This window comes from Marmota monax, unplaced genomic scaffold (genome assembly GCF_021218885.2).
Source record: "Marmota monax isolate L192 unplaced genomic scaffold, Marmota_monax_Labrador192_F-V1.1 WCK01_AAM20220418_F8-fsc00022, whole genome shotgun sequence".
NCBI lineage: Eukaryota > Metazoa > Chordata > Mammalia > Rodentia > Sciuridae > Marmota > Marmota monax.
In genome coordinates this window covers 8149764-8175869 of record NW_026695215.1, presented here as the reverse complement: position 1 = coordinate 8175869, position 26106 = coordinate 8149764, and the positions used below count along the sequence as shown (strand labels likewise).

Sequence of the window (26106 nt, the reverse complement as noted above, 5' to 3'; positions counted from 1 at the left end):
CAGCTGCTGCTCAAGATAAAGGCTGGGGCATAAGAGTGGCAGAGGGTCTCAAGTGAAGCAAACAGGAACCATGAGGCTCCTCCTGCTTGTGGCTCTGCTGGCCACCACCATTGCGATTGCTCCCGTCCACTTCGACAGGTAAAGCCCACCACGCTGCATTCCAGTCTATAGTTCCTTAGCTAGCATTCAGGGTTCTGGTCTTGCCTCCCACAAAGCCACATCTGCATTGCCACCTGATCGCTCTCTCTCAAACCTAACAGTGGCGATTCTTCATTTGAAACTCTTCACTGAGAAGCAGCCTCATATAGGAAGACTTGCTCTTCAGCGCTGAATGTTCCAAACCCAGCTCTGCACTAGTGCTGTGGCCTTTGGCAGTTACTAAGAGATTCCAAGGGAATGTTGCTCCAGGGCTCACATTTTCATCTTTTGCTTTCTTGAAGGGAGAAGGTGGTCCGTGTGAAGCCCCAGGATGAAAACCAAGTGAGCATCATGAAGAATTTGGCCAAAGACAATGAGGTAAGAAAGAGAGATATTGCACCTTTTCTTTCTGTTTTTTAAAATCCTTCTTTTCTATTTCATTTTTAATGCCCTCGGTGCTACCAAAGATTCCAACATAATGGCAGGTGCTATCTGGATAATTCAGGGATGTTTTTGTTTTCATGGAATACCACTTGACTTGTCCCCAAAAAGCTTTGCAAACAACACCTTTTCCCAGGTAAAATTGTAAAATAAGGAGCAGTTCAGGGCTTCTTTCCCTCCCTGCCGGTGCCTGGTGCTCCCTACTCTCCCTACTCCCAGTCTGATCTCCTTTGGTGGCAAAATTTCCATTAAACTATAAATTGATAATGTTAGAGTACTGGCTGAAATCAAGATGTGACCCTTTCCAAGAGCAGGTGCACTTTAAAAAGAGACTGAAAATCAGATCAGGCCTTCAAAATCGAACAGTTGAACATCACCATTCTAGCAGTTCCTTGCTGCTCTGTATCCAAGGCACCCTGGGCCAGCCATCTTCCATCCGTCATCTCAAATTCTTCAGCAGATTTGCAATGCCAGGGCCCTAATTTGACCCATTTAAAACAGAATAACTAAAGTTCAAGGATGGTAAATAAAATAGTCAAGAAAACCTCAGATTTAAACCCAGAACTAAATCTGGGGTTGACTCTATTCACAAAAACTGTCATCTCCACATCAAATCAATCAAAAATTCCACCTATTCTAGTGGCCAGTGTTCCCCCCATACATGCTTTCCTCTCCATTCCACTACCCCGTCCATGTCCATCCTACCTCTTAGTGGGACAATTTTAATTGTCCCTTAGCTAGCATTCAGGGTTCTGGTCTTGACTCCTACAAAGCCAAGTTTGCATTGCACCCTAACAATGGCGTTTCTTCATTTGAAACTCTTCATTAAGAGGCTGCCTTGTATGGGAAAAACATGCTCTTCAGAGCCAGATTCTTTGGTTCAAATTCTAGCTCTGTGCTAGTTCTGTGGCCTTAGGCAGCTACTCAGCTTGCAGCTCAATTTCCTTACCTGAGAAGGCTAGTCATCCTATCTGTTCTGTAAGGTTTTTATCAAGACTAAGTAAGTTTTAGATAGCCCTGAGAAGCAGGCCTGGCCATGATAATCACCACAGAAGCATTTTTCTCTATTTTTTCTCTTGATATTTGTGTGGTATTCAAAGTTGTAAGTGGACACAATACCTTTATTTTATTTGTTTTTATTTTTATGTGGTGCCGGGGACCAAACCCAGTGCCCCATGCATGCTAGGCAAGCGCTCTACCACTGAGACACAATCCAGGTCCCTCAAAGTTCTTTATGATCTATCAAACTGCTGCCCTCTTTAGTCTCTTGCTTGTCCACCCTCTTTCTAGTCCTTCAAGAAATATAGATATCAAAACTTTACTCAGCTCGTATACTTTTTCTCAAGAGCAATGTGTTTCCTCTTTTCCTGGCTGAGTCTTACTGATTCTTTGAGGGGACGGCTCAGCTGAAACCTCCTACAAGAAGTCCTCTCCGTACATCAATTCTCATGACCCAGTCAGATTGTTCCTTCTGCTCCTGGGATACCTGGCTCCTCCTCTGGCAATGGTTAATATGTTGGAAACATGCAAAATGGATCTGTCTCCCACTGAACCTCTTGCTTCTTCAATAATGGCATCCAGCTCTGTGCCTGGGGTTTAAAAATAATTATAAAGTTCACTGAGCTCTAGTCTCTTACTCCATATTGCTTTGCCAGAAGAGATTTGATGGCCCTCCTAACTTGCCTTTAAATCAACTACATCTCTCATATGTCTAACTCATGCTGTCACCTTTTGATCAAAATAAGCAGACATGTTGATTGGTTCACAACAGCCTCGTATGGTCCCGTAATGGACTGACCTAGAGCTATAGTGGAATTCAATTGAGAGACAGCCACACAGCTGTAGTCATGCCACCATCTTGGTGAGACAGATGGAGATGGAGCATTTTCTTCTCATCTCCCAGGCTAGGAACTTGTACTTTCTTTGGATTCATCATGGAGTATGATTTTTGAAGAGCCACAAGAATTGAAATTTTCTCAGAGTTATTTTAACCTATCCTTTTGGGTCCATTCACCAAATCCAATATTCCCACATACGAAAAGATAGAAAAAAGGAAATCAGCACTTATAAATTCCTGTATGTCCCAGACTTTGTATCATTTCACGATACTCACAACACGCCCCAGGGAGCTCTGTTGGCCCCATTTTTCAGGGGAGAGGACTGAAATGTAGGATTTCTGTAACATTCCCAAGAAAGTATAGCTAAAGAATGACAGAACTGGGAGATTCTGTCTCCTTGTTGGATGTTAAGCTTCCAGAAATTTCAGGGTTTATAGGCACATCTGGCTTTGATACCTAACTAGGGGAAGAAAAATAGAGATTTTTTCATGTAAGTATCCAATTACAGCCATATGCTATGGCCAAATCAATTATGCAACTATCCTATTCAACTCCAAAATGATAGAAGCAAAGAGATTAACCAAAAGAGCTTCCTATTCTTTTTGCATGGGTAGATACAATATCCTGAAACAGAAATGTGTATATACAATTTCTTTCCCACCCCTTAACATTCAACAGTTCTTAAACATGTTTGCAAAAATCTCATTAGCTTATTAAAAGAAGAATCCATACCTTAGTCACTCTGAACCCCAAATTTCTTTTATGGTCATCTCTTAATGAATACATGCTGGGTGGGCAAATAAGCAATGTGACTAACAGCACACTCATCTCTGCAGCTTGACTTCTGGTATCCAGATGCCATCAACCATGTAGCTGCTAACATGACAGTGGATTTCCGAGTTAGTGGGAAAGAATTCCAATCCATCCAGTCTGCCTTGGATCAAAACAGAATGCACTATGAGTAAGTCCTTTGCAAATATTCAAATGTGTTAGATACTCAAAGCTTCAAAAGAGTTGAAATTTTAAGGAAGTATTACAATGGAACTAGTTGTAAATTGGACCTCCCCAAAAAACAAGCTCATAAAATAAAGTTCACGGTTACTTCCAAACAGACTACGGAAGCTGCTTGTGGAGATGATACAATCTTTGGCAGCTCACCTTCCAACTTGAATTTGCTGTCATCTGCAAGAATGACAATTACCTACATCTGCCATTTCTAAAACCAGCACCATATTAGCACAGGGCCCAGGAAATCAGGCCTAGGCCATTTAGACACATTATACCACAATGTGTCCTCAGCCCAGGGTTCACAAACTGCACATCAACCATGTGCTTGGATTCAAATTCTCCTGATACATATAAGGAAACTAAGAAAAAAAAGTGTTCATCTAGAAATTCAAATCAGAGATATGGTCATGTAAAATAATATAATAAATAAATTACTCTTTATAAGAGAAATTATTCCTCAAAGAAAACCAAAGCAAAGCAGGAGAATAAAGCTTATATCAAAGACATAGGCTCTCAAATAGCCAAAGATGTAGAAATGAGTCATTCTGCCCCACAGAGAAATAAGAGGAAATTAGAATTTATCGAGCAATAACCATGGGCCATGCACAGTCTGGACCCTGGGGCCATGAACAAGAAAGGAACCAGGCAATGAACGTCACAAATCAATGCATAATTTAACAAAGCGTGTTTTTAGGCTTTCAAACATTCAGCAGTTTGACTTACTGAAAGGTCCCATTTTAACTTCCTCCGGCCTTATCAGCCCAGGATCCTCCCTTACTGAGATTCACTGCCCAAAACTGCTAAGCACCAGCTCTTTCTTTTCCAACTTGCTATTTCATGCCTTCACCTAATTCAGTGCTTTAGTTCAAAAGACCTTCTTCTTCTGGCTGAGATAAAGAAACCCTATTGATGACAGTGAGGTCACATGGCTGAGAGGGATCTACAGCTGCCTATCATGATTTGGTTATATTTATGACAACGCACAATATCACAAATAAATATAGATGCTATTAAAACTAAGAGAAGACATACGTAAGAAAAGACAAAAAGCGTTCTTCTTCACAGTTTTAAGATAGCAGGCGATTATCCGTGATGGTTATTGATCACTGTTTTTGTTTTCACTATTCCTTCAAGAGGAGTGTGATAGAAATGTAGAAGCTAATGAATTGAAACCAGCATTTAATCATTTTAATTAACATATCAAAGTGTGCTTTCTATGTTTTTTAAGTGACACCATTAAAATTGGAAATAGACACTTTAGAGCTAGACCTCCAAGATTCCAGAAATTCCTAGTGCATTCTAGACTACCTGCTTAGCGAGGTTGAGAGGAAGTCTTGATTCCACCGTAGTTAACCCTGGGCTGCCGTCTCTCCATTCACTTCATGGTAGGCCTCTCGCTGTGTGCTGTGTGCCTCGGTCACTACCCTCCTCACTTTACCTCCTTAACACCTGATGTGGATTCCCAAGGTCAATCCATCTTTACACAGAACCCAGCCCAGCTCAAATACAGCAGTGCTCTAGTCAAATTTTATATAAGTTGGCTCAAACAGCAGGGTAAAAACTGAGAAATTCCTACATCATGTACCACCAGAAGGAGGATACGTTATATTCCATTTATGTATGATGTTTCAAAATGCATTCTACTGTCACATCTAAGGAATGTGAACAAATTTTAGAAAGATACTTCTTTTAAAAAGATACTTTATCATCAGATTAAAAAAATAAGATCTTCTGTTCTTCTTAGAATTTTTTTTTTTGGTTATTTTTTTAGTTGTGGACACAACCTTTGTTTTATTTTATTTTTATGTGGTGCTGAGGTTTGAACTCAGTGCCTCACATGTGCTAGGCAATTGCTCCACCACTGAGCTACACTCCTCCCACAGCATTCTTATAAAAGACAAAAAGCCAGTTGCTCCACTTAGGTGTGAATGCTGAAGTAAATACAGAAAGACAGCTAGGTGGGTGGACATTGCTCTCCAGCTTATCAACCCCCCTCCCCCCGCCCCGCCCATCCTCTCTACCTCTCCTGGCCTAACCCTCAGACCCTTTGGAATCTAATCTGCATCCTCTAAAAGAGTGTTTTCCTCTTTGTTTTATGCCAAGATTTTTTTTTACTGTCTACATCGAGAAGCAAAGGGTTAATCTACCTATAAAAATTAGTTTTATCTAATTAAGACATGATTTCTAGAAATTGGCCCAAATTAGCCACAGTTGTGGGAAAGCCACATAATTAGATAGTTATCTTCCTCAAAAATATAAATATGTAAAGTGATCTGTGCAGACAAGAACTATTTAAAATCTTGTCTCAAAGTACTAATTATATAGATAATTTTATTTGCATATTAATTATATGTGTTACTTGGTGTCAGTCAGTAACAGAAGAGGGTTCTAAGAACAGAAACATCTGGTTGGACTCAGGCACTGGGCTGAATAAAACCATATTAAGAGGCTGGTTTGACACAATGATTTACTTAGACACCCTTCATTAGACAGTGCATATAAACCACTATTTAGTTTAAAGCATCTGTGTGTAATATTTTTTTTAATTTTCAGAAAATTAAATTACTAAGCCAGATCTGATTTTAAAGTAGCATGCTTACTTCCTTTTTATTTACACTTTTACAAAGTCATAAAAGGCCAAGTCCAAAAGCTAAATAATATGCATATACACACAGACCCAAACAGACTGGCAAACAAATGTTGGACAGAAAGCACATCCATTGGACTGCGCCTCGGGGCAGGCACCATGTTTAGATGAAGCAGTTAAAAATCCTAGTGTTTCTACTAATTTTTTACATGTAGGTAGTTGATCTTTAATATATGGTCTTTTCTGTGGTCAAAAGTCAAAATTAGAAAAGTTGTTAATGAAAGATAATTTAGAAAAAACACTATTAATATAAAAATAAAACTCAGATGGTAAGATCACAGGAGATTATATGGGAAATGTAAATGACATATAGCCCAAACTGAAACAGTACTAATTACCTAATAATGCTCAGCCAGACCCAAGTTCATATAAGTATATACATGGTCCTATCAAATAAGTGAATCATCCTAATGATTTATCTACTGTGTCTTTCCATTCATTTTTTTTCTGTTCCACTTTTACATAATATTTGCCCAAGAGCAGAACATGTATGTAAGGCCTCCTCCAAACGCTGAAAAGGTATTGGTGGAAGTGAAACCCTCAAAATGTAATAGGTAGAAAACGGATTTTGAAGCAGGGCTGTCTGTGCCATTCAAACCAGAGGTATTTAACACTGCAATTTATCTACTTCTCCCCACCTCATTTACCTCGTTCATAAAATGGAGCTCATGAAACCTATTTCAGAGGGCTTTCACAAAGATTGACAGGGACCATAAAATCCCTCTATAATGCAGGTAGAGATAAGATCACTTATGCAGGGGCTTATATGAGTGTGTGTAACACACACATGCACCACATACACACCACCCACAACAAACACACAGGGAGACAGGGGATAACTAGAGGCTCACACCAGATGTTGGCTTCCCTCCTGGTGAATAAATCAGTGCCTTAAAATTTATTATCCAACACATGGTATGCCTCAGATGTTTGGGAAATCCGTATCTGTAAGTGTGGAGTTTGATGCCTGGTAACCCAATGAGGGAGCTACCAAATCAGATTTTGAGGAAACCTAAACCCATACTTTTTGAACAGCTCCTGTCTTGTGGGCATCAGGGGACTCCAGACCAGCTGTACAAGACACCCTAACATTGGCTCTGCCTCATGAAGCACCTTCTCCACTGTGCACGTGCACACACACACATACACACACCCCAGGGCACCATGGCAGTTGCCCACCCCGCCCCACAGTCCTCCAGACCTGCTTTGATACTCTCTAAAAGCATCTTGCTTCTTCTCCAAACCTCTTACCTGCCCCCTGACCTTGGAGGACAGACCTCCACAGGGCTGGTTGACTGGGCACACCCTGCACAGGCCTCTGAAGACAGAGGAGAACCCAGATCTGCTGCACAGAGGTTCCAGCTAGGGCAGTGACGTCAGAAGTCAGGTTCAAAGCCAGACTCCTGTATTTCCATAGCTGTGACAATTCTGGAAACAGACTTGACCTCCAGAAAGATGGGAGTGACAATGGAATTCAATGACCATTGTTGACACCATTGTGGTGAAAAAATGTAAATGCAGAGCTGAGCAGAGTTCCCAGTACATAAAAAAGACTCAGTAAACATCAGTCACTAGGATTATTAAATCCTCAGTGATAAGTATTAATCCTGTCACCTACATTTAAGAAATTTTTTAAACAAAATTAGCCAATGTTGGGATACTAAAATAATATCTGGGAGAAAGGAATTTGGTTTCATCTGCTTAAGCCTGGCTGCCGGATAGTGGAAGGGCTCATGAAAATAACATCTGGCCCTAGTTCCTCATTTCCAGCCTTAGGCTTAATTTCCAGTCCCTATCAGCAACAATCTGGCGCCATTCCGAAGTCCTCATGCAGCTGCATTTGTGGGAAGGTCGTATGTTAGCTCACATGATTTTCTGTTTTGCTGCTGTTCTCACAAGAGCTAAATTGATATGTGTAAGTCTAAAAATATTCTTAGATACAAGCTTTCTTGTGACTAATACTGCCTTGTGTTATGAATCAGCCTCTGGGATCACAACATTTCTCTCTCACCTGATTCCTCCACTTCAATTATGCAAGTGGAGCACAAGCTATATACTCTCTTCATAGCTTAAAGCAACTAATTATATCTGTAGCGACCACCCGAAATAGAATGTCAAACTTCCTCCAGCTTCAGGTGAGCTTTAGTGCAACATGCCCCACCTGGGTTCAGGATTGTGGTCAACACATGTACTGCCTCAGAAATCCCAGATTCATAAGTCAAAAGCAAAGCACACAGAGAGTTAGAGATAATGTGCATAATAATGTGCTTGTCAGTGCTGTTAATGGGAATCAATATTCATGAGCAGTACTTGGTCCCATGTGCTAAATAAACCCTAATTAGGAGTAGACCGCATTTGTGTTCCGCATCAGAACCCAGATCCGTCAGTCAATCTGCAGGAAGAAACTAGGCAGAGAGCAGCTCTGCAGTGTCACAGGCTATTACAAGAAACTGAAGAAATCAAAGAGTCAGACAACCACATACCATCAACTAACTCTGGGTTAAAGATGTTCTCATTCTGGAAAGTGGTTGTCAATTTTTTGACTCGGCCCCACTATTCTGAGACTCCCTAGAAACCTGGGGCAGGCCAAGCACTTCTCAGATTTCTCTTCATTCTGTCCTCATCACAGTCCTGGGTGGTCTTTTGTGTACTCAAGTAAAAGTGAGAAAACTGAAGGTCAGAGAAATTCTTAAAGATCCCATTAAGCATCAAGTAGCAGAACTGTGGCTGGAACTCAAGAACGCTGACCGTAGTTCTCAGCTTCCTCAATTAGATAAATGACTAGATGACTAAATTACAGGAGCAAATGCTAAAAAAAAAAAAAAAAAAAAAAAAAGTGTAGCTTCCTGCATCCAGGACTCGCTGCTAACAAAAGAACAGACACATGCATTTCATTACCAAAAGCAGGGCAATAGCTGTATTTATATGGAATCAGAGAGAAGTGAGAGAATCCAAATAAGGAAATTGTTTGGACACATACAACCTCAAAAATCCTTTTTTAACCCGGATGCAGTGGTACACATCTGTAATCCCAGTAGCTTGGAAGTCTGAGACAGAAGGATGGTGAATTCAAAGCCAGCCTGAGCAACTTAGCAAGTCACTTAGCAACTCAGCAAGACCTTATCTCTAAATAAAATATTGAAAAAGGGCTGGGGATGTGGCTCAGTGGTTAAGTGACCCTGAGTTCAATCCCTAGTACCAAAAAAAAAAAGAAGAAGAAATCCTTTTTTAAAAAATTTTCTTTAAAATATTTCCATCATAATACATAGTTCTCTATACTGTAAGATAGATATTTTGAATATAGTTTACCTTGCCTGGTAAAGAATTATAATTGTAAATGTGAATTTTCATGCTGTTGTAAGAAAGTGACATCCTTAAGAGATACAGAAACTGCCAAAGTGTGTGGGGTCATTTGGACAGAATCAAGGGACCACTTACTCTTGTGTTCACTAAATACTTCTGTTATAGGTGGTTTTACTCTCCTTTTCTTCTGTGGTCTATCACCTACTGATATCAGCGTGCTTCCTCTCAGCAAACCATTTTCCCAGATCCAGTAATTCACTGTAGGCTCAATAAAGCTTCTTAGAACTATGTGTAAAAGAAGAGGACCAAGGCTCTTGGGAGGGTGTTTGTAAACTTCCTGTGATTGCAACATAATATTCAAAATCTCAAGGAATATGGTCATAGTCATCAATGCAACCTTACCTCAGTGGACAATAATAGATCATATAAATAAATTTTGCCATATTAATCTCGAGTGGCTTTCAATAGCATACTACACGGTAAAAAAAAGTTTTCCTGCTGAAACAGTGAAAAAGGCATGCCCTTTCTCATTACCGTTCTTTTCATTGTTTAAAGGGTTTAGCCAATGCAATAAAGCAAGGGGGAAGAAGGAATAGTAATTGGAAAAAATAGAAATTTTAATTATTTTCAGAAAAAATAACTGCACAGAAAACCCTGAAGATACAACTAAATTTTTTTTAAAGTAAAAAGACATTTTAAGCCAATAAAGTAGCTAACAGGTATTAGCAAAGCAATTTATGTTTTTAAGTATGAATAATAACCAACCCAAAAATGCATTCAGGAATAATACACTCATAAGACTAATTTAAAAATATATGAATAAGCAATCAAAATATACAATATTTTACTCAAGAAACAAAAAAATGTATATTAGGGTCTGATATTAATAATAAAATTCTTCCAAATTTATTCACAATTTGATAATAAATTCTATCAAAAGTTTATTTTTCTGATGATTCTAGTATTTTCCAAAATGATTCTAACAAAACATTTGTTAAAGGCAAAACTATTGAAAAGAAGAACAAGGAAACCCTTTATCCAATATTAAATCATACTATATTTACATATGGCTCGTTATTACATAAGAGCTGGAAAACAGAATCGTGGATCTAAATAGAATATCCCAAAATGGACAAAACACATAAAAATATGCATTGTATATGATGAAGGTGATATTTTTGAAATATAAATCTTGAAGTCAAGTATTTCGGGTCCAAATTCCCAACTAACTCCAACACATCCAAATTGCGAGTATGTAACTTTCTAAGCAATAATTTCCCTATCTATAAGATGTGATAATATTGACAAGATTAAATAAAATCATGTATATAAAGCAGCAACTGACTCCTATTAAACAGATGCATGTCTGAGTCCCAGAGGAAATGTAAGGTAGAGAGTCGGTGTTTGTCTGGAGTTGATGGGAGAGGTCAGACCTGCAGATTCAAGCACAGTTGAACATCAGGCAACCCTTAGAGGGGAGGGCCTCCATGAGAGGAGGCTATAAGACTCAGCAAGAGATGAAAACCAGAAGGTGGAGGTGTAAGCCTCTGACCTCCAATGTTAGCCTCCTAGGGATTTTGCCTGCGTCTTTTTTCAGCCCCTCCAAACCGGCGTAGCCATTTAAAAGCTTCACCAGTACAGGAAAGTTGCTTAAACACTTTGTGCCTCAGTTTCCTCATCAGTGAGATGAAGATCATGATCTCATGTGAAGAAGTGTACATAAGGAGTTTAGATCAATACTTGGCACCTGGCAAGTGCTAAGAACCTGGTTACTAACATCATCATTGTAATTGACCTTCAAGTTTCCCCAGCTCTCCCAGTGTGAATTAATAAGGGGTGGTCCAGAGATGTGTACATAAAACATCATTGCTACCTGTGCTGTGTGTATGTAAATGTGTGGGTGCTTTAGAGACAGACAGGGAATATAGTAACAGGATAATATGAGCCACATTGTGTAATTCTAAATATTTTAGTAGCCGTTTAAAAAGTAAAAAGCAATACATATAATTAATTTTAGCAATATATCTATTTAACCAAATACACCCAAAATATTACTATGTCAATATTTTATCAATATAACACTTATGAGATATTTTCCATAGTTTTTATACTAATTCTTCAAAATCCAATATATACTTGACATGTGCCCCATTTTAAGTGCTCCATAGCCACCTGTGACTAGAGATTATCATTGGATAGACAGCTCTAGATAAAGAGGGAGATCAGAAGTTAGACACATGTCCAAGAGGAGGTGGCTAGAAAAGAAAATGGGCAAGCTTGATTAAAGATAGAGAAGGAAGAGAGATTTTCTGCAAATAAAAGATAACTATGTTTATCTTTCTCATGATAAAATGTGTATTTTATCACCCCCTATCTAACAGAATCCTGATTGATAATCTACAAGAAGAAATCGAGAAACAGTTTGATGTTAAAGAAGCTATCCCAGGCAGGCACAGTTATGCCAAATACAATAACTGGGACAAGGTACAGTGCAAAATGCCTATTATTTTTTTTGGTGGTGGTTGGCTGGGGGTACCCGGGAATTGAACTCAGGGGAACTTGACCACTGAGCCACATCCCCAGCCCAATTTGTTTTGTTTTGTTTTGTTTTTATTTAGAGACAGGGTCTCACTGGGTTGCTTAGCGCCTCACTTTTGCTGAGACTGGCTTTGAACTCGCAATCCTCAAGTCTCAGCGACCCAAGCCGCTGGGAGCCCCTGGGATTACAGGCGTGTGCCACCGCACTCAGCCCCATTATTTTTAAAAAGGTGACTTAGGTCTGGGATCGTGGCTCAGTGGTAGAGTGCTTGCCTCACATGTGTGCCTCAGTTTCCTCATCAGTGAGATGAAGATCATGATCTCATGTGAAGAAGTGTACATAGCTTTGATTCTCAGCACTACATATAAATAAAAGAGTAAAATAAAGGTCCATTGACAACTTAAAAATTTATTTTAAAAAAGTGATCTTTATTATTCATTTTCATATAGTTTTCCTTTACTCTAATTCCTCAATACTGATTTTGCTCCTAAGATTGTAGCCTGGACTGAAAAAATGGTGGATAAACATCCTGAAATGGTCTCTCGTATTAAAATCGGATCCACCTTTGAAGATAATCCGCTGTACATTCTCAAGGTAAAAATAATTCAAAAACCACCAATTCTTATTGTTATTGAAAAACTTGAATTTAAATGTTACTTTGTGACATACCTGGGCCAACTGTGAGACAGCAAAATCTGACCTTCTGAAGAATATCTAAACTCTAGACATCAAATCAAGAATAGACGTTCACAAGTGGTTTTTGATGAAGCAGGAAAGTACCTGAATAAATTGTCAGAGGCTGCAGAGTGGACAAACCCAGACAACACCTCAATCCACAGTTTCCTTACAGGAGTGTGTAATGCTCCTGGTATTTCCACTCCTTTCCACCCACTAAAACTCAATGAAACTGATCAGTGAATGTCTTAAAGAGAAATTTAAGTATCAGACACTGACAGAACCCCAGAACAGTACATGAGGCATTCCAACTCATGTTGGTGAGGCATTTCCCTCTGTAACAGGGCTGATCATTGTCGCCTGGTACTACTGGAATTCTGCACACTCAAAGGTACCGGTCCGAAGCATCCCCTCCATAACTAGGAAGTCCATCCTTACCCTGACTGCCGTTCAGTGTCTCCAACCACCCAAAACATTTAAAATGACAGACCATCAAGGATAAGGCCCTGTTCTTCCTCCTCATTCCAAACACAACACAAAATCTTCTCCACTCCTGGTGAAACACTCCCAGTTTATAAAAAACAGAAAAATAAAAGGAAACAGAAGTAACTTTATAATCTACATCTCAAACATAGAATGTTAGCAATGGAATAAGAAAAATAATAGATTAAGTTTTTTGTAAATAAAAAACTAAAAGCAACTCTAACACTAGGAAATTTTTTTTTAAATACAAGGTAACAGCTTGTGAATTACACATAGACATTTAAGGATAAGTGCCACAGTCTTCCCTGAGAACTACGAGCAAACACAGCTCCCATCCACCAACAGGGGAAAGAATTGCCCTGAGGATATGAGTGAGGTTTTGGATGACAGGGGATCAGTGTGTGAGTTCGGGTAAAATAGCATCTCAAGTTCATTTTTCAATAGATTGGGAAAAAAGATGAAAGAAGAAAGTCTATCTTCATGGACTGCGGCATTCATGCACAAGAATGGATCTCCCCAGCATTCTGCCAGTGGTTTGTCTATCAGGTGAGTGCCTGGGGCACACTCAGAGTTCCCCTTTGAGGGTCTAGTCGCTGCATTTTACTGAGTGGCGACTCACCCTTTCCAGAGGACAGCAATTGCAGTCACCTGGAAGAGACTACACTTGGTGCTTCCAGGTTGAAACACTCTAGATTTTATTCATCATCACAGTTTTTATAAACCTGACCCCTTCTTTCAAACTTCTTGAACCCCACCTGAAAGTTTAGGAAACTAAAAGAAACACCTTTATTTGGGGCTATAATATGAAAGTTTTTTCTGTAGTTATTTCCCCTATATAAGTATGGGAAATCTAAAACCACTCTCTTATTATACCCTTCAGATTTTTTTCTCCAGTAAGCTCAAAATATAGTTCTTTGGTTTCAGTTAGCTATCTCACTGGCCATGCATGAACTTGGTATTTTCATACTTATATTCTCTTTCCAAGTGAAAAAAAGAGGTCATTTTTAAAAGATAAATCCAGTTTTATATGTTTTTTTTATTCCGCTTACTCAACTGCTGATATATTCTGACTCTTGCCATCTTTAAACTTTCTCTTTCAACCAACTTCTGCACAGAACACATTGACAGAGATTGTCTGGCCATGAACATATTTACTAGGAAGGAATCTGCCATAGAACTGACCTCTCCCTGTAACTGTCCCTGCTGAGGACCTAGAATGCCCCCTTGCTCAATCCACAAGGGAACACGCATCATAGGACCACAACAAGCCTTGTACATAACTCCCAAGAGAGGCACCTTGGAGAGTTTTTCCAACAATACTGAGAGAGATCTGTTGTAGCCCAGAAAACCCAGATAATTAGAGAAATTTCAGTCAGATATGAGAAAAATGTTGATTGGTCAATCTCTAAATTCTTGGAATTTTTATTAATAATATTTTTTTGACTGGGGGGTGTAGCTCAGGGGTACAGCATGTGCCAAGCATGCAAAAGGCCCTGGATTCAATCCCCAGCCCTAAAGAAAAAAATTTTTTTTTCTTTAATCCAATTTGTAACTGTTTCTCCAATATGTCCATACTCCAGTGCCTACAGACCCGATCTAGATTTACGTAAAGGATAAGTTGTACCACTAAAGTAAGTTGTACTACAAATTTCCCATTTGGCCTTCTGTAAAATGTACCTTAAATACTATATTTGGAATGCTTCAAGTCTGAATAGCTGAGCCTTTGGAGAATTTTCATTTCAATTAATCTCACTAGTCTAAATTGGGCTATTTTCTGTAATCTGTGCAGTTTCTGGAAAAAAAAATATGTTTGAAATCATTTGACCTTGGGCAAATGACTCAAGGAAAGATAGCTAATACTAGAACCACAACTTTCCTCCTGGTAGCTAAATTTCACACCAGTAGCCTAATTTTAATTTTTTTCCCTGCTATTCCTACAGGCAGCAAAAAGTTATGGAAAAAACAAAATTATGACCAAAATCTTGGACCGAATGAATTTTTATGTTCTTCCTGTGTTCAATGTGGATGGATATATTTGGTCATGGACACAGGTAGTGCTTTGTTCTCTCTTATGACTACACATAAATGATATATTGTTCACTGGCTTTCATGTACATTCATTGATGGCTATGCCATAAGTTTAAGGTTTGGGTAGATTGATATTTCCAATTCAGAAAAATTTATATTTTCAATTTCAGATTAAGTCAACTATGACTTCCTGGTTGCATAGATGTCCTTGAAGTTTGAAATTTTTGTTGCTAAAGCTAATGGCATGAAAAAATGAAATAAAGCAGTTATTATAAAGGAAGTGCATGATTACATGCTATGCCAAAAGCAGATTCTATCTAAAATAAAAGCTATGGAAAGATTTTAATGAACACATTGATTCCAAAGCTAAAGGCACTCTGGGATGGAATTGAGATAAAATAATAATTTTTTAATAAATAATAAAAAGGAGATACAAGTGCCTGTATATCCATCTTTTAACAGGATATTTTATTGACCTGCCATTGCTAAAAGTGATTAATACTGAACTTTCAAACATACAATCACATTAAGTTCTTTTCTGAAAATTATGGTCTCATGGTCACAATTTGACTTGTCTTTTATCCAAATCTACAAATAGTAAAAGATGGAATAAAATTATCATTTAGATTATAGGCAATTCCAAAGCAACAATGATTATTTTCCAATATTGATAACTAATCAACAGTTTATAAACTAACTGAATTATTTCATCAAGGCCTAAGGAATGTTAGTATTAAAAATCATGTTTTTTAAAATATTAGAAATTTTTTTAAAAATAACATTCTTCTAGTCATAAAGGGACTCACATTAACTAGATAATTTCAAATAAAGCTGTAGACACCTACAGAGAGAATATGAGATGATCAAGTTGAAAAGTCCGAAGTGATCTCGGTAACACTTCCACTATTCAATCCCACAGGACCGCATGTGGAAAAAAAATCGTTCCAAGAACCACAACTCCAAGTGCGTGGGCACTGACCTCAACAGGAATTTTAATGTGTCTTGGCATTGTGAGTAGTCTTAAGGAAAATCACTTGAGCGTTTAGTCGCTGAACTGAACTGAGCCATGTACTTTTTTCAGTAATAGGAATTCCTGTGCACTAATTTTCTTATCTACTAACTGCAACATAATCGTCACTGTCACTGCTGTAGAGGGATCAGGAAAGTCTTTCTGTGGGAGGAAGTAGGGAGAAGACTGTTCACCAAACTGCCTCTTACTGAGTAGCTAGCTTGCTTCAAAACCAAGCACTATCCAGAGGTATAAGACTCCAGAGGATCCCTCCACTTCCCCTCCCCTTCCTGCTCTGGTAAAAGTTGAGAAATACCAGTCATTAAAACCAACAATCAAGTCATTCTTCAAATACTTAGTGGAAAGAAACATCTGGGACAAAAAAATTTTTAAACTCTGACACTAGGAAAATTTTTTAAAAATGCAAGGTAACAGCTTGTGAATTACACATAGACATTTGATGGAAATGAGGTGATAAGCAGAGGCAGCTGCATCCAATACAGCATGCGGGGGCACAACTGGGACTTATCACTAGGACTTTCAGGAGAAGTTAAGATTGCTCCAATTTATGTGTTTCTTCTTTGCCTAATTTGCTTAACAACATCACCTTAGCTTTTAACTCTGTTCTGCCATAATGAGTATAATAATCGCAGCAGTGACCACTGATTGAGAACTTCCTACTGAAATACGGCTGGGGACAGTCAGGCTGAGAGAAGGCAGGTTACAGCAGGTCCCTAGGAGATAGAGCTGGAGTTGAGCTGGAACCAGGGTCTCTCTGGCTCTAGGAACTGGGACACTCCTGATGCGTTTTCCCATAGCCCAGGGAAAGGAAGAGGAAGTAAACATGGCTGATATTGCAGTGGACCAAGTCTGTTACGATAGGACAAAGTTAGCATGTCATGACACAGGAGGCAGGCACCATGGGACAGGAGACCTTGAGGCAGCCCTGTAAACAGGGGAGACCAAAGAACTTAAAACATTTTGGGAGCCCACATCAGACAGGCAGGCTGTCCTGATGAAGAGTGGATGGTGATCTTGTCCACCTGTGTCCCTTGCAGCTTCTCCTAACACCGATGACCCATGTCAGGACACCTATCGGGGCCCTGCTCCAGAGTCGGAGAAAGAGACAAAAGCTGTTGCTGACTTCATTCGAAGCCACCTGAAATCAATCAGGGCCTACATCTCCTTCCATTCCTACTCCCAGATGCTACTGTTTCCCTACGGCTACACGTTAAAGCTGCCACCCAACCACGAGGACCTGGTAGGTAGAGAACAATCTGTGGTTTATCCGGGGGCACCACCACTGACTTTCAGTCTGTTCTTCATTAACTTGGGTTATGCTGAAGGAACTTCACAATTCAACACCTAGGACACAAACTAATGAAGTTTGCTGGGGATTTGAAATGATGATCTTTAATTTCTAATCTGATAAAAGTATATAGATAATAACATCTTTTAATGTGATTCTAAGGGGAAAAAAAGAAAAGAAAAATAAATGTTTGGCTTCTAGAGCAGATTTCTACCACTATATAGTTCAGTATTTACCATGGGCCATTCTATAAAACCACACAGCCACAGCCCAATAGCTCTGTTTCCCAGGTACCATATTTAAGGAGATCTGTTGTATTTCTATCCTACCAATCAAATTAGAAATTATATTAACTTTCTATCTAAAGAAAGAACATCCTGAATGTTGTGAAGCTTTGTCACTAGGAATACTCTCTTTCCTAAAGTGTCATCTCTTGAACCTGTTATTTGTCTTTCCATGAAAGCTGATTTGATCATGTCTGCCTGTGAGTTTCAGTGAATCACAGGAACTGACAAGGTAAATGGTTGGATAGGTAGATAAATACCTTGAATTGCTATAGAAGAAAGAAATAAAGTTGATAAGGATCAGTGCCCTGGTTCCCTCTGTGGTTAGCAAATATAACACATTCAGTAAAAGATGTGGTTCAAATGCTGCCTCATACAGTTCATTTAGAAATAAAAAAGAGGTTTCAATTTTCCTTTTGACCTCAGTCAACTGTATTCAGAACTCTAGCATTATATTTAAGAAAATTATGTTAGGAATAAAAAGTATATATGTATATGCACAACAGTGACTGTTTATTTTAAGCAAAAGTTCTTAACACAACAAACTAGTTAATCGTTGATCTATTTTTTAGTTATATGTAGACTTACAAAAATCTTCATTTAGAGTACAAATATGTGAGTGACTATATTCCATTAAAGTTCATTCCAACAATCATTCTTATAACACAAAACACATGTTTATTAAAGATCATGATATGCCACTCTGGAGGTGAAACCCTAATTTAATAGAACTACTTTAAAGATGAGTCAACAACCCTTCCTCCCTGGGAAAAATTAAGTCAGATGAGTGTAGAAAGTCCCATAGCAGTGTGTGTGAGAGAACAAGACTGTATTCTATAAAAGAAAGGGAAGGCAGAGACAGAAGAAAGACAAAAACTCAAAATTAGATACAGTGTCACTGTCTATAATTGATTTCATATTTAGAAGTCCTGGTTATGACAACATACCTGAATGAGAATAAGTCATTTAATCATTTATTTTGATCTTCAAATGCCAAACAACCTTTAAAACTGATTTTTGAATTCCTAGAAAATTAGTGGTATTTACATAGTTCTCTATTATTCCTTTCTAACTTTTCTTTCTCTCCAGACCAAAGTTGCTAGGATTGGCACTGATGTTCTATCAACTCGATATGAAACCCAGTACATTTATGGCCCAATAGCATCGACAGCTTGTAAGTTTTTCTTATCACTTACTGTGACTTTTTCCTAACTTTTTTTTATAAATACGAAAGAAAATTCTCAAACTTATAAATTGGGACTAGGAATCTGGAGTTACTCATTTGAACTCCAATTTTCACAGGAGATTCTGAATTACGTGTGAATCTAAGAGCTAGATTATGCCTGTTTGGGGGGGAAAAGATTTTCCTGACACAGACAATATGAACTTGTTGAACTTTTACAAGGTTATGAGGTTGACAGAAATGACTAAATGAATACAAATTCACAGCTTAATTTAATCCATCCACCTTCCTGTTCTTTTTTAACTATTTAATTTTAACCAGACTCTTTCTTCCGTGGCATTAGCTCCATGAAAGCACAATCTCTCCCCCTAATTCCTAGTGGGAAAATGGGTGCACATTCAGTTTCAGCCATGTTTAACATGGAAAGCCAGTTACTTGTCCCTCCAACCTGCCCTTCTCATAGGGTCAACTGGTACTTGTATGGTGGAATAGGAAAGTCTACCATGGTATCTAATTCTATTGCTCTTGTTTTATATTCTCAGCACCACCTCTTACTCTTCACTGTTTTTATAATTTCATTGTTTTGTGTGTTCTTGCATTGTTAACTTAGAATTCTTGGTCTAGATTATTTTTGTCACGTATTCCATACACAAGGAATTAGCAAACTTTTTCTGCAAAGGGCTAGTTAGTAGTCTTGGCTTTGCTAGTAGTGTGGCCTTTGCTGCAATTACTCAACTAGAGCATTTAGCTCAGAAGCAGCCACAGATGATAAGTTAACAAATGTGCATGACTATGTTCCCATAAAACCTCATTACCAAAGCAGGAGAATGACCATAATTTTCCAACCCTCATTCTATACACTCAGTGCTATCTATACCAGTTTATTGATATTTTCTTACAGATTAGCCCTGTGCTTAGCCTTTGGATTTCATGATCTCAATTAGTCTTCATGAATCCCTATGAAGTGAGCAGTACTATGTACCATTTCTAGAAATTGGCAAATCCAGGACACAATTCCAGGCTTTAGCAAAACCAAACCATCTTGACCACTGTGCATATTACTCTGCCATTTGGTTTTTGTAACTGAAATAACAGAGATTTTTATTTTCAAGCAACAAAATCAACAATAATTCATTTGATTTTCACCAAAGACCATTAATTCTGACCCTGGGAAGTGAGATAATTTCTTCTTTATAAAAACTTCTCACTGACCTTAGTTTGGGAAGACTTTAGTAAAGATTTCTTTTTCCTCCAAACCAAGTTCAAGATTTAGCTCTTACTATTTCGAAACTTTACAGAAAATTTCTCCAAAGACTAGTTACAAATCCCAAAGTTTTTAACCAAACTTTATTACTCAGAAGTAAGGACAATGCTTTCAATGTCCCCTCACACTCCTAACACACAGCCCAGAGCAGGGTATGGAACACTGCAGAATTTACTCCCATAATTCACACAATGGGAGGGGTACCTGACTTATCCAAAAGCAATGAACATGGGCTGAGACCACAACACTGGACTTGGTGTAACCTGCATCATTGCCCAGACCAATAGTAGCCAACTTCTTTAACATGAAGATGGTTTTTTAAACTTTCAAACATTTCATGAGCATCACAACCACCACGAAACACATTCGTATTCATATTGTACTTTGAGAATCTGTGGATCAAAAAAATAAATACATATATATGGAATCCTTGTCATAATGTCACCTGGCTACAGCTTACAACTATTTCCTTTACCCAAGCTAGGAGTATAAACATGGCAACTAATGATCTGTATTCTCAATAATTGCTGTGGAATTTTAAACTATGAGAGTCATCACATATCATTTGTAGAGTTTAATTGTTGGAAGTTCCTTTGCTAGAATTGGAAAAATGACCAAAAAAAAAAAAAAAAAAGACAAGTCCTGTACCTAGAGAGCCTTCATCAGCAATCACCTATCAAATAGTCTTTGCTAAAGGGCTGAAGCAAAAGTGACACACAAGAACCCCTCATCCAAAAAGATCCTGCTACCTCAAAGCCTATGCTGGGTATCATTGCACATGCAGATGAACGACAACAAAAATAAATAAATAAAACACAGGTGATATATACCCAGCTACATGAGTAGACAGAAAGTGAGTGAGATAAAGAACAAGAAAGACTGGCACATCAGTTTAAGTGGCTGCCTACAAAGTAGAAACTGAGAAAGAGAAGGGCTAGGTAAGGCTCCCAGGGATCAGATAAGAGCCACTCCTCTGAGCAGGGAAGACATGCAGATGTTCCTGGGGCTAAGGAACAAGGGCTTCCAAATAGTAGCCAAGTTTGCAAAAGGCAATTAAAGCATCAAAGGATTATCTGTGTGCATGCATGCGCACGTGAAAGAGCTCTGGAGTCGGACATGGCATGGTGTCACCATTCCATCACAATCTCTCAGTGAATAAGAATTCTCAGGAGGCCTACCTAAAGCCTGGCATCTTTGAGCTTTGGGGGACAGGGGAGAGTGAAGACATAGTACCTGCTCTCAACAAAGTACCCTCCTGCCTGGAAGGAGCAGGCAGACAAGGGAGCAATGGCTCTGTGCCATCCTGTGTCCCTTTCAAAATGGGAGGATGGGGTCAAGAGGGATTGCTATCCTATACACCTGAGTAAAAGTGTCTTTTTAAAATTTATTATATTATACTTAAACAGTTTTTTCAGAAATTCAGATTTGGAAAGAATTGCCTCTTTCCTATAAGGCTGAAGCAGCTCAATAGATGTCCAAAATTTCTAGGAGTAACTGCTTTAATAAAGCATCTAATTGAATGTTCATCAAACATTCATGAGAAAGCAGAGAGTAGCAAAGCAGTTGACTTGGTAAGAATAGGAAATGAAAGCACCTCGTGATTGAAGTTTAGTCATTCCAGTGTCCTGATTGTCACTTAACAAGTCCCAGGATTTGGGAAACATCCACCTCTTGCCAGTATTTTCCTCTCTGATTTGATGAGGGCAGAAGAAAAGGACTTTGTAGACATGTTTCAAACCCAAAGCATGGAGAGATCTCTGGCCCTCAGAAGAAAAGAAATATTTGAACCTAAGAAGCAAATATATCACAGAAGTTAAAATGGCAAATGTTAGAACCCAGGGGGCAACTGAAGAAATGATGTAGTCCATGGTCCTCAAGCCTGACTTCCCATTAGAATCATCAGGGAGCTTTTAAATTGCTTGGGGGACCCAGAGAATCTGATTCCACCCATCTGGGGTGAAGCCTAGGCATTTGCATTTTTTTTAAGCTACACAAAACAATTCTAAGATGAAAGTAGGGTCAGGAAACACTGATCTAGGCTCAACCCTCCTTTAGAGTCTAAGAAACTGAATTATAGTAAGATTCCATCACTTCAGGGCAGAAGAAGAACAAAAATGAGCATTTCAGACAAGAGTGAAAATGTTATACCAACTATTCAGCCCCAAAACATCCATATTTAGATGGACCCATGTGTAAATAATGATGTTAAAAGATTGTGAAATGTCTGCATTGATATTAACATCATATCCAATCCTCCACCATCTTAGAAATAACTACATACAGTCCTTAGTGAGCACAAATAATTATTTGAATTAATAGGAACCAGCTAGCTTGCATCATTGGTAACATCTACCTGGGAGTCACATCATGAATTACAAAGCTGATTCCAAAGTGCCCTTCTTGCTGCTTTCTCCACGCACCAAATGCTAAATGTGCTCCTCCTTCTCAGCCAGCGCTCCTTTCCATATTCTATGCCATGCTACATTTTAAAAACAAGAAAGTTGAAACTCATAGACTAGGACACCCAATCTCTACTTCCTAAGAGACATTCAAACTGAGATGACATTGTGGGGCACCAAAAGGGCAGAAAAAATATTTTAATTTACACTCATATATCTCTGACTTCAGCTTTCACTTAAAATAGAATTTTCACTTAATTTTGCTATGTCAATGCAGGTCATCATATATAATGCATTTCAATAATACTTTGCAAAATTTTACAATTTTATAGAAAATTCCATATCAAGTAGGCAATGGACACAGCACACATTAAGTCACCAGCATCATTCTATATGGATTCCTTTGCTTGGTACAGTTTCATTTTTATTTGTTTTGACTGCATTACAGTAAGTCCCTTGTTCCTAGTGTGTCCTTTGAAAGGAATAGGAAGCGATTTGTTTCCAAAAGTTGAGATGTTAAGAATGTATTGTTAATGTGTTAAGAATAAATTATCTTCTATAACTAATAGAAGACTTGATTGGCTATAGATTGGCACAAGGGAAGTAGTAAAACACAGTGATTAACAGCATGAACTCTGAAGACACATAGCCTAGTTTGAATCCTGATTCAAGCATCTATCAACTACGTCTTTCAGAAAGTTCCTTAAACCCTCTGTGCCTAAATTCCTCTTCTACAAAGTGGTACTTACATAATAAGTTAGGATAGGAATTAATTAAAATGATTTAACCATGCAGAAAGCACTTAGAAGGGTGCCTGATATTTAGAGAAGTGATAGTTATTATATTTTATAAATATATGCTATAACTTAATGAGTACACATGGAGCTAAATAAAAGACTATCATGTTCAGCAAATTACATTCTAGACTAATATATTCTTATGAGCAAAAAGCTTTCAATATTGCCTTTATTATATGCTTTAATATAGTTCTTGTTTTGTAAATTTGTCTAGAAGATGCACAAAGTGGCATCATAAAAGAAATGTATTATACTCTATAACATCACACAATTATGAAAAATCACAAATTACATATATTCTCAGTCACCACTGTTAATCTTAATGAGAAATTTCACATAAAGCAAAGCTCTGGAAATGGAATAGCCATATCCTCTCACCCTTTGAAATCACAGCAGTTCAATCAACTGCAAATGGAGAGCTGGCACAGCTAAACTCTGGCCAAGTTCATTGCACACTCTGAATTGCTACACCAGACACAATACCTCTTGACCTTACCTCCTTTCCTACTGAACTCTTCTTGTGCTTTCTTCCTAATGGATTTAAACCCAACTAGCTAAAAATACCAGCCTTCCAGAATCATGGACATATTTCTCAGATCACTGCTCCATGATTCCCAGCGGCAAAATGACTTCCTGGATCCTTTTCCTGTCATTCCTCAGCTCCCTTAAAACTTTGCACTTGCCTGGTTCTCCTTCGCTTTTTCCTCTTTCTTCGCTGTCTCTGGTGACCACCTCTAAAATAGATGTTCTGACAAACAGGCACAAAGCACAGGTTTTTCCCAAGATTCTCCCTCCAGGTCCCTCCTCTTCCTTCTGACCCTTTCTCACCAGGAATCGCTCTCCATCCCATCCCTTCAGGGCATCATCCCCCATTTGCCACCTGAAGGCACCAGGTGACCCATCGCCATTGACAAGCATGGTATGAAATGTCATCTCCTCACCAAGCACCCTGTTTCTTCTTACAAATCTCTATACGCCATTGTTCCTTTCGGGGTTTACTTGCATATAGACTGGGACCTTGACATCTCTCCCCTAATCTGTAACTTCATGAAGAATTTGGGGGGATAAAAGAGTCACAGAATTGGATCAAGTACTTTATACCACCCACCCTTTCTAGGGCCAAGTACCATGAATTGGACACATTAAACACTCAATAAATATTTATTGGCTGACTTAAGAGCCAACTCTCTCTGCCCACCAAGTATTCCTTTTCTCTTTCTTTCCTCTTCACAGTTTTGAAATTCTACCTTCCAAACCCAAATTATGTCCTAGAACATAATTTTACATAAAAAAAATACATTTTACTACATAAAGCTAAATATACCTAAATGCATTTACAATATGTGTATGTACTTATGTTTATTATGTAACCTCTATGCATGTGAGATATATATATATATATATATATATATATATATATATATATATATATATAAAACATCTAGATGTACATGTTTTCAATATTCTACCAAATAATAACATCTTTCCTAAAACTAAACCTGATTTGGGAAAATGAATTATATTGTAAGCCTGACATGGGAAGTTTGAAATAAGGAATAAAATACCTACTTAAAAAAAAACAAATTTAAGCCTTCCTGGCCTTTTGACTATAAAATAGTTCACCCTAATAGCATGGATATCGAGAGATTAAGCTCTTACAGAGCTGGTGTGTGAAGTTTCCTTGGTGGCTTTCAACCACCAGTGACTCACAGTGGATTTCCTCAGCGCTTGTATTTGTTCAGAACACCGCTGACAGCAGCCAAGTGTACCCAGAAAATAAAGTCAATTTAGTACTGACCCAAACAAAATGTGACTTTCTAAAAGCAGCACATATCTAAACTGTGTAGTGAATTACAAACTCACGATTATGTTTTACCATGCACTCTGTACTTTTCAGACCACGACTCTCATTCTTTACTGCAGTTAACTGTACACATAATTATTTTTTATTGCTAATTTTACACCAGTGATTTCCATTTCAAGAAAAAAAAAAGCGTTAGCGTTTGACTCTAATTAAATATTTACTGCTTATGTTTTGCAGACCCAACATCAGGTTCGTCTTTAGACTGGGCTTACAGTCTGGGCATCAAACACACATTTGCCTTTGAGCTCCGTGATAAAGGCAGATTTGGTTTTCTCCTTCCAGAATCCCGGATAAAGTCAACCTGTAAAGAGACTATGCTGGCTGTCAAGTTTATTGCCAAGTACATCCTCAGGCATACTTCCTAAACAACTGCTCTCAGTTTAGAAAACACCAGTTAATCTGTGTGTGTGTGTGTGTGTGTGCACTCATGTTCTTTTGTCAGAAAATCACTCTTAGCTATGCCTAGATGCAGATTCACATCACCTGAGTCCATCTTTATTCACCCAAATCCTGCATTATTTCTTTTTGCTTTTATTGGCTCCCAGTAGCACCTTAATAAAATAGCTTTAACTGAAACTATCTAATCATCTTTCTTTGCTTTAAGGGAAGCGTGAACCAGAAAAGAGTATGATTTTGAGTATTTTTTAAAAGTAATATACAGTGAAACACAGAAAAGAAATGAAAACCTTCCCCAGAATCTGATTGTTACGGTGTGGCTTCATCATTTCATGTGCTAATAAGATTAAAATGAAATGCATTCTAATGCTTTAAAAATGCTGTTTTTGATAGACTGTTCTCTGCATTTCTCCAATAGCATTAATAGTCAAGATTAATGTTTCTTAATCAGCCTGTTAATAAGAAAGAATATCTTCATTTTTCAAAAACATAATTTGCCCA

The 26106-nt window shown here is 38.2% G+C and overlaps 1 protein-coding gene across 1 annotated transcript; it reads left to right on the top strand.

Moving 5' to 3' along the window:
- On the top strand, nucleotides 1-25785 carry Cpa3 (carboxypeptidase A3). Its single transcript, XM_046431829.2, has 11 exons — nucleotides 1-138; nucleotides 441-516; nucleotides 3254-3378; nucleotides 11757-11859; nucleotides 12407-12508; nucleotides 13517-13618; nucleotides 15013-15123; nucleotides 16020-16110; nucleotides 17168-17370; nucleotides 18792-18876; nucleotides 25387-25785. The coding sequence occupies exons 1-11, from the start codon at nucleotides 71-73 to the stop codon at nucleotides 25572-25574; spliced, it is 1254 nt and encodes a 417-aa protein (XP_046287785.1). The 5' UTR covers nucleotides 1-70; the 3' UTR covers nucleotides 25575-25785.
- Nucleotides 25786-26106: the final 321 nt, after the last annotated feature.

Excerpts from the sequence above, each read along its gene's own strand:
- Cpa3 (XM_046431829.2), top strand. The coding sequence starts at position 71 with ATGAGGCTCCTCCTGCTTGTGGCTCTGCTGGCCACCACCATTGCGATT. Across the intron at positions 12,509-13,516 it reads ATCCGCTGTACATTCTCAAG|ATTGGGAAAAAAGATGAAAG; the intron begins GTAAAAATAATT and ends ATTTTTCAATAG. Across the intron at positions 16,111-17,167 it reads TTTTAATGTGTCTTGGCATT|CTTCTCCTAACACCGATGAC; the intron begins GTGAGTAGTCTT and ends TGTCCCTTGCAG.